Source organism: Carassius carassius, chromosome 41 (assembly GCF_963082965.1).
Source record: "Carassius carassius chromosome 41, fCarCar2.1, whole genome shotgun sequence".
Lineage (NCBI taxonomy): Eukaryota > Metazoa > Chordata > Actinopteri > Cypriniformes > Cyprinidae > Carassius > Carassius carassius.
This window is the reverse complement of record NC_081795.1, coordinates 487676-497675: the sequence shown is the minus strand read 5'-3', so window position 1 is coordinate 497675 and position 10000 is coordinate 487676. Positions and strand designations below refer to the sequence as shown.

Here is a 10000-nt window from a genome sequence, read left to right as displayed (position 1 = left end):
TTAATCATAAAAGAATGTTTAAATAATTTAAATCATGAAACTTAAAATTTAGCAACAGTTTATTTTTAAATAAATTACAATTATGAAGTTGTTTTAATTTTATTTATCTGGATTCTGTTTTAAAGGTAAAATACAATTTTAGGAATCAAAAAGCATGTCTAATTAATTGAAATCATGAAACTTATATAATTACTATTTATTAAAAGAAGAACAAATATTAGATTTTTATTCCCTTAAAAAATATAAAAAATATATATTTATTTTTGTAATTTATGATTAGTAATTTTTTTTTTTTTTTGCAAAATGACGTTTTTTTTGTGGATTTCTAAATGGTGTTTTTAACCAAATTAATTTTCGAGCCATATAAATTTATTTTGGATCATGTTATTATGATTACATTTAAATTTTACAAAAAAAAAAGTAATTTATTGAAATCATGAAACAAATACACTTTAATAACAATTTACTAAAATCTTCACAAAAATAAAAATTAAGGACCTTTTATTTTTTTATTTATTTATTTTTAAACCAAATTCATTTTAGTATTTTTTATTTTTATTTTCTGCATTCCATTTTAATAGTTAAATGCAGTTTAAACCAAACCTGCATCCGTGTGTCTGGATTTCATTTTGACTCCAGTGTGTCCAGAATTAATGAGAGGAATCTATGGAGAAATAAATGAGAGCACATGAAAGAAAACAAACTGACAGATACTCATCAATCAGAATTAAGAGAGAAGAATAGAGCGGAGCTTCACATTTTAGGACGTGTTTGTGAACTACTTCGGCTTTCTCAGTCGTTTGACAATCAGCGTAAACAAACAGACCAAAACTGCTTTGTTTTATGTTCTGTTTATGGGTGAGAAAATCCTAAATTGCTGATGCCACATGCAAGTTTTGGGCAAAAAAAGTCAATATAACACTATAAACAGCTAAGATATTAAATGGAGTGAGTTCATTTCACACAAATATTGCTGAAAGTTTATTGCAAAGGAAAGGAAAGTTATGTGAACTCTGGATTATTGTGATGTTTTTATCAGAGTCTCATTCTGACGGCACCCATTCACTGCAGAGCATCCACTGATGAGACACTGATGCAATGCTACATTTCTACAAACCTGATAAAGAAACAAACTCATCCTGGTCTCTGATGACCTGAGCATGAACATGTTTGTTTCATTCATACTCCTTTATGTTTTTCGACTCTTAACAGGCAGCCTGATGGATGCGGTGCTTTCGTCTGGAAAAGTTAGTCACTTTAATGAGTTTCATGTGTGACGCTGACGGTTATATTTTACCTTCATGTGAGAAAACGAGCTGCCCCTCATGCTGTTAATTGGTTGATTGAAACGAGGAAAGCAATTAAACTGATTAATGGCCCTTTCAACTGACTCTACTGTCCTCTAATCAGAGGCTGATTGAGTCGCCAGAGTTTCTACACCTGTGTGTGTGTGTGTGTGTGTGTGTCGCACGGTCATTTTGGCAGCGGGAAGTTTGCTTTTTGCTGACATGAGCAGGGTGACATCACTTGGATGAGAGCAGGTCTGCTGGCTTTTAACATAATTGCTGCTGCTGCTCGAGCGGCGCTGGAGGAGGAGGAGGAAGGATGGAAGTGAAGGAAAAGACAGACACGAACTGGCTGAAACAGATGCCAGTGGAACGGCAGATTAATGGAAAGAAAAGAGGAAATGAAAGGGGGAGTGTGAAAGACAATGAGGGGGAAAACTGAAATGAGATTCTGAATGTGAAAAAACGGATGTGTGTGTGTGTGTGTGTGAGAGAGAGAGAGAAAGAGAGAGAGAGAGTGTGTGTGAGAGAGAGTGTGTGTGTGTGTGTGAGAGAGAGAAAGAGAGAGAGAGAGTGTGTGTGAGAGAGAGTGTGTGTTTGTGTGTGTGTGTGTGTGTGTGTGTGTGAGAGAGAGAGAGAGAGAGAGAGTGTGTTTGTGTGTGTGTGTGTGTGAGAGAGTGTGTGTGAGAGAGAGTTTGTGTGTGTGTGTGTGTGTGTGTGTGTGTGTGTGTGTGAGAGAGAGAGTGTGAGAGAGTGTGTGTGTGTGTGTGTGTGTGTGTGTGTGAGAGAGTGTGTGTGTGTGTGTGTGTGTGTGTGTGTGTGTGTGTGTGTGAAAGAGAGAGAGAGAGAGAGAGTGTGTGTGTGTATGTGAGAGAGAGAGAGAGTGTGTGTGTGTGTGTGTGTGTGTGTGTGTGAGAGAGTGTGTGTGTGTGTGTGTGTGTGTGTGTGTGTCAGGTCAAATTCGAAAAAAATAAGAAATTGTATTTTTCATGAAGAAAATCAAGTCATTTAGATCTATTAAGTATTTCTTTACTGTGACATTATTTTCAGGACAATTAATCACATTCTTCACAAATTCTCATTGCTGTAAAAAATTAAAATAAAGAAGAATGGAACAAACTAAAGATGCTGTCTTTTAAAAACATCATATTGAAAATTCATACTTCAAAAGCAAATACTATTATTTTTGACATTTAAGTATTGATTTCACTGCTTAATTTAATATACTTAAAAATAAAGGATTGAATATATACCTAATACTTGCGTATTAATTTTAACACGTAATTTTAAAACTTAATTTACTTTAAATGTTAGAATAAATATTTAATACTTGTGTTCATTTTAACACCTATTTTCACCACTTAATTTAATATACTTAAAATAGTTTTTAAATGTATACCTAATACTTAAGTATTCATTTTAATGCGTAATTTTAATACTTAATTTAATCTACTTTAACTGTTAAAATAAATATTTAATACTAAAGTGTTAATTTCAAACCCTAATTTCACCACTTAACACAAGTATTATTTTCACCACTGAAAATCAACATTTAATTAAAAAAACAATATTTTTTATTTTATAGGTGTGATTTTCAAATTTAATTGTAACTCCCTAATTTCACCACTTAAAGTACTTAAAATAAAGTGTTAAAATGAATGATTAATACTTAATCATTGATTTAAAAATGTTATTATAACACTTAATTTTAATACTTATATAAAATTAAATGTAAAAATGAGGTGTTCAAATTAATACTTAAGCGTAAAAATAAATACTAAGTATTTAGTAATTAATTTAACCGCTAAATTTCACCACTTGATTTAATTAACTTAGAGTTAAGTGAGATTTTTTAATTTTTTACATGTTAAATACTTTTCTACTCTCCCATTTAGCACCCCCCCCCCCCCCTCGACTATAAGTAAGCCATTCATTGGTTGATTCCTGATGCAGGTACTGTAGCTCGACCAATAATGTGCATTTGAGCTGGGACTATCAGTAAGTGTTGGGGAAACATGTTTGGAAACAGTAATTTTTATTCTGTTTGGACCCTTCTAGTTGATAGCTTATGGATTTCAAAATGTACTTCCATATGAATTCATGAAAATTTGAGAAGAAAATGTCAAATAATGTCAAAATGCAAGAAAATCCTCAAAAATACAAAATACTAAAATAATAATTGGTATTGATTTTGAGGTGAAATGTGACAAGGACATGTTGGTAAGAATCTCAGGTCTGCACGCTGTTGTTTGGATGCATAGCTTCATTTAACGCTGACCTCCAGAAGAGAGAAAAATCCATTAAAGACAAAGCCGTAATTGCTGTTATGATTCTCTGACAAATACACACTCAAACAAACAAAAATACACTCATTCATTGTTATTTATATACATACACACACAGGCTCACACGGCTGAACTTTGACCCCTTCCCTCCTCGAGCAACATCTCTAAACAATTGGAGCTGCTAATGAAGCTGAAATGTGAGAGACACGCAATGCTTTTAGAGACGCTGAGAGTTTCTGCCATCTTTGTGTGTGTGTGGATGAGAGAGAGAGAGAGTGTGTGTGTGTGAGAGAGTGTGTGTTTGTGAAAAGTGAAGTGACATTCAGCCAAGTTTGGTGACCCATACTCAGAATTTGTGCTCTGCATTTAACCCATCCGAAGTGCACACACACAGAGCAGTGAACACACACACACACTGTGAGCACACACCTGGAGCAGTGTTCATCATTTATGCTGCGGCGCCCGGGGAGCAGTTGGGGGTTCAATGCCTTGCTCAAGGGCACCTAAGTCGTGGTATTGAAGGTGGAGAGAGAACTGTACATGCACTCCCCCCACCCACAATTCCTGCCGGCCCGGGACTCGAACTCACAACCTTTTGATTGGGAGTCCGACTCTCTAACCATTAGGCCACGACTTCCCCACAACTTTCCGTTGAGTATTTCCAAAGTACACATTGAGTATGTGTGTGTGTGTGTGTGTGTGTGTGTGTGTGTGTGTGTGCTTTGAAAACCGCTACAGTAAAGTCTATACACAAGTCAGGAGACAAGCTCCAGGTCTCTAATTATTGATCTATAATCATCCTTCCCTTTAGTCTTTAAAAACGTAGTTGCAGTGCAGCTAGTGGAAAATTTTGATTACAATGCTGCATTACATCCTCTCCAGTTTGGTTTCAGAAAACAATACTCAACGGAGACAGCATGTTGCTATTTAATAGAGGAAATAAAATCAAGTCTGGATAGCGGAGGAGTTGTAGGGGCGGTCTTTCTTGACTTGTGTAAGGCCTTCGATACAGTAAACCATGAACTACTGATAGATAAATTAACACATTTCTCTATTAGTATAAGTACAATAAATTGTATTCAATCATTTCTCAGTGCAAGGCAGCGGTGTGTATCGATAAATGATGTATCCATCTCCCTTACGAGCATGCACTATGGGTGTGCCGCAGGGCTCTGTATTAGGGCCCTTGTTGTTTTCTCTTTATATCAGTGATTTTCCATCTGTGTGTATTAATGCTAAAATTATAATAAAAAAAAAAAAATAATAATATATATATATATATATATATATATATAAAAAAACTTTAGAAATTGTGAGGTAATTTTTATTTATTAAAAAAATGTGTATACACAATTTTATTTTTATTATTTTCAAAAATTTTCTATAAAAAAATAAACAAAAAATAAATAACAATAAATAAAATAAAAAAGATAAAAAAATACATTTTCAACTTATATATACTTGCATAATAATATAAATACATAAAATTAATATTATTACATGAATGCTATATAACATTATTTTTTTTCATTTAAAAGAAATATAATGCAAGATAATATAAAAAAATATTTTATAATATTTTAATAATTTTATCCTATTTTTTTTTTTTCTTTTTGCCTCGTTTTCCAGTTAAAATATCAAAATGTAATTTTTTTTAATGGGGAATGTTTCTGTCTGGTAGTTTATCTGCAGACTATTAGTTTTTATAAAGGCAGGGCAGTTTATTATGGGATGAGGTCCAGACTGTGATCTCTGTCTGTCCGCAGGCCCACGTTCAGGTATTTCACGTGGCACACGTGTGTTCTGGGGATCATCGGCTGCGCCATAATGATGTTCCTGATCAACGCCATCTACGCCTCGGCCAGCATCGCCTTCATGCTGCTGCTGCTGCTGCTGATCCACTACCTGAGTCCTGTCAGCAGCTGGGGATGCATCAGCCAGGCACTCATCTTCCACCAGGTGCACACACACAGACACACACACACACACATACTCACGCACACACACAAACACACACATGCATGCACACACACACACACAGACAGCTCTTGAGTAGTTTGACTGCTGTTTTCAGGTGCGTAAATACCTGCTGATGCTGGACGTTCGTAAGGATCACGTCAAGTTCTGGAGGCCACAGGTACTGCTGATGGTGTCCAACCCCAGGTGCAGCGTGGGATTGATCACGTTCATCAACGACATCAAGAAGAGCGGCCTCTATGTGCTGGGACACGTGCAGCTCGGAGACCTCGGTAAAACTCACCCTTTCTGCTGATGATGTGTGTGTGTGTGTGTGTGTGCGTGCTTGCGCGCGTGTGTGTGTGCGTTTGTGCGCGCGCGCGTGTGCGTGTGTGCGTGCGTGTGTGTGTGTTTGTGTGTATATATATATATTTTTTTTTTCATGCATTTTATTCATATATTAGGTTTATTTGTATATTTTATAAGCTTTTTTTTTTTACATATTTATGATTATTTTATTGTTATGTATTTTATTTAGGTTTATTTCTTTATTTCATGAATTTCTTTTATTTATTTTCATTTATTTATTTTTTTGTATTTTTATTTACATTTATGTTTACATTTTATTTTTTGTTTTATATATTTATATTTATTTTCATTTGTTTATATGTATTTTAGGGCTGAAACGATTCCTCGAGTAACTCAAATTTCTCTGCCTCGAAGCCTCTTTTAATTTATTTTAAATCTCACGTCAGGTTCTTTCGCGATAATTTTTTTTTACGTGACACGACGCGTTTACGTCACCCACAAAGCGGAAGGAGACACAAGCGCTGCATCCGAAATCGCATACTGCAAGGAGTCAGCAGTGTTTTGATTAGAGCGTGCGGGCAAACGTAAAGAGAACTTCGTGGCTTGTGTCCATTGCAAGATAGAGCTGGCATACCACAACTAGGGCCCTATGATTTCCGCGATGCAGAAAACGCGGAGGGAATCGCGGAATCCAGTCATAAAAACGGAACTTACAGTTAAATGCGGAATAGCACGGATTTTGCCACATTTTGACTGAATTAATCAAAAATAGGTCATTGCACTTACATCAAATCACGATATGGACTATTATCTGTAAATATTAAGCCGGAACAGTCTATTTAAATATGAATTCTGCATGTTCTGCGTGTCTCTGTTAATGAATGGAGCAGAAGCGCGTCTTCCTTTATTAACACACTGAAGCGCGCGTGACGCTCCGGTGATTTCAGCGTCTGCTTTCTCACTAAATAAGAACGTGAACACATGAACAACATCTCCAGAACTGCTCTGACAGTCACTTCATGAGCATTTGACCGTTTGATTTGAGTAAAACTAGCGTCACATCACATACACAGAAATGTAAATGTACGTCAACCCATCAAAATAAAAGTCCTGTTAAAGACTATTGTTCAGCAGAATGTACATAGCCTACTACAAAAAAAAAAAAGTATTTTTTTTAAGGTTAAATCTCACAACATTTCTTCCATGTTTTATTTTTAATAGTAAATCCCCTTTGTTTACCAAAAAGTTAGGTTAATTTTCAATAATTAAAAGATAAATTAAATGAATGTTATATGTGTTTAATGTTTAATGTGCATCTCATGAAAATGCTTTATTTAAAACCACAACTGAATGGCAATTAAATGCACTTAATTCATCTGTCAACTTTATTGTCATTGTTCACAGTACAAGTACAGACAGAAACAATGGGTAATAATTAAATGTTTATTTTGATGTATGCATTGCATTCTATGCATTTAAAAAATAAAAAAATAAAAATTCTAAAAAAGGAAACTTAGCTGTTAATTTTAAGAGACCCAGGAGTCTTATTTTCTCTTGCATAATTAATATTACACTTTAATTAAGCAAAAACACATTTTATCCGATTACTCGATTAATCGACGGAATTTTTGGTAGAATACTCGATTACTAAAATATTCGATAGCTACAGCCCTAATGTATTTTCATTTATTCATATTTATATTTATATTTTCTGTGTTTTATTTATATTTCTTTTCATTTCTTTTTTATTTTTCTGTATTTTTATTTATTTGACATTTATTTATTTTCATGTAGCTAAATTTCTTTTTATTTTGTTTATTTGAGCTTATTTTTATATATAAACATAAAAAACATTAATTTTCTTTTTAAATTATTTAAATGTATTCACATTTATTTTTTTATTTTTATTCATTTGATATCTCTTCATGTAGCTATATATTTTTTTTTCTTTTTATTTGTTTATTTTAGCGTATGTATTTTTATTTATTTCATGGATTCCATTTATTTATTTGTTTAGCTTATGTATTTTAATTTAGCTATTTTATTTATATAATTACTTATTTACTAAAGAAGTTGAAGGAATATCCTGGGTTATTTTCGACCTGACCTTCTGTTGAGTAACACATTGGATTCTTCTGTAAGTACGTGTTTTTTTTTAACTGTATGTTGGCCGAATGACGGTCTGTTGTCATTAACAGCAGGCGTTGCATATGGTACATGAATATTAATCTGACATCTTCCTGTAATAATCTGTCTATGGAGGCTCTAACTCTCTCTCTGTGTGTGTTTCTCTCCGCAGACGTTCTCCCGTCGGATCCGCTGCAGTCTCAGTATGACTCCTGGTTGTCTCTGGTGGATCATTTGAATATTAAAGCGTTTGTTAATCTCACGCTGGCCGACTCTGTCAGACACGGAGTTCAACATCTTCTGTTCATATCAGGACTCGGTGAGCGACAGACACACACCTCCGTTCACTTACACGATCTCCAAAACCATGCATATTACACTACGAGTCATTTTATAACACAGTAACAGCATTATATTGTGGGTGGTTTGCTGGAATTCTAATGAAAATGTATTTGTATTTTAATAATCGTGATAATGTCTCTCTTTTAGTAATTTAGTGAGCGGTTTACAATTTAAATAAAGAATAATGCAAAAAAAATTTTTTTTTAATTTGTATTATTTTTAGGGAATTAACAAAAATATGATAAGTATATAATTCTAAGTATATAATCTCTCTCTCTCTCTCTCTCTCTCTCTATATATATATATATATAGAGAGATATATATATATATATATAAAAATGTACGCAAAAAATTTTTTTATTACATTTTTGTGAATTACAGTATTTATAAATATAATGCAAAATATTTTTTAGATTTTTATTGAAACAAATGTCACTGTATTGCAAGATTTATGATTAATTTAAAAAACAAAAGGTAGTTATATAAACAAAATAAATGGTTTAACTGCTATAGCACACTGTATCGTGATCAGCACTATTTTTTTATTTTTTTATTTATCTGTTATTATTACACATAATAATTTAATATTTATGTTTTTATTTATATATATTTTTTATTGGCTTATGTATTGTTTCTTTATATTTTATCAATATTTATATATTTAGATTTGACGAATTATTATTTTTTTTGTTTATTTGGTTGTCATTTTTATGTATTTATGTTTGTTTTATATTTATATTATTTGTTTTTATTCAATTGTTTATGTATGTATGTGTGTATGTATGTATGTTCATGTGGCTCAGTGGTAGAGCATTGTGTTAGCAGCGCAAAAGGTTGTGGGTTCGATTCCCAGGGAACACGTTAGGTAAAAATGTTAGCCTGAATGCACTGTAAGTCGCTTTAGATAAAAGCGTCTGCTAAAAATGCAAATGTAATATATATTTATGTATTTTATTTATTTCGATTTTTTTTATTTATTCAATTGTTTTTATTTATTTCGTTTTGTGTTGTCATCCGCAGGCGGTATGCGACCCAACACTCTGGTTTTGGGTTTCTATGACGACACGCCGCCTCAGGACCAGCTGCAGGACTCCTCTCTGCCGATGTGCAAATTCTCTGAGAGCTCTGTTCAAGTTGACGAACCCGAAGATCAAAGCGAGCCGCCCTTCCATTTCCCGCCGGTGCGAGGGGGCGTGTCCTTGGGCAGGGGCGGGAAGTCTCTGGGGCCTCAGGAGTACGTGTGCATCATCGCAGACGCAGTGAAGATGCTGAAGAACGTGGCGTTGGTGCGATATTTCGATCAGTTCGATCGTACGCAGGCGCTCCAGGGGCCCGTATTTGTCGATGTGTGGCCGGTGAATCTCCTGCGACCCGACAGCGCCGCGTATGTCGACACATGCTCGCTGTTTTTGCTTCAACTCGCATGCATTCTTAACATGACGAGGGCGTGGCAGAAAGCTAAGCTCCGCCTCTTTTTATGTGTGGAGGAGGGGCGGAGCCTTAAAGGGACGGAACAGAAGCTCAAACATCTCTTGAAAGATCTCCGGATGAAAGCAGACATCTGCACGGTTCCCTGGGATTCCCAAGTCGCGCTTCATTGGCAGCGCCAGATGCGTTCGGAAAAAATAGAAGAGACGGAAAGCGAAGAGGACGGAGTCGAAGACGATAAAGAATTCGCGAACAGCTTCCCTAGCA

The 10000-nt window shown here is 34.6% G+C and overlaps 1 protein-coding gene across 2 annotated transcripts in view; it reads left to right on the top strand.

The window, feature by feature from the left end:
* The window catches only part of LOC132123331 (solute carrier family 12 member 9-like), a 54565-nt gene that overhangs the window by 43679 nt on the left and 886 nt on the right, over positions 1-10000 (top strand). For both annotated transcript variants that reach the window (XM_059533882.1, XM_059533883.1), the window contains 4 exons: positions 5338-5530; positions 5646-5820; positions 8136-8282; positions 9326-10000. The exon at positions 9326-10000 is cut by the window's right edge and continues 886 nt beyond it. In XM_059533882.1, coding sequence (XP_059389865.1) covers positions 5338-5530; positions 5646-5820; positions 8136-8282; positions 9326-10000 — 1190 coding nt within the window. The remainder of the gene's footprint in view (positions 1-5337; positions 5531-5645; positions 5821-8135; positions 8283-9325) is intronic.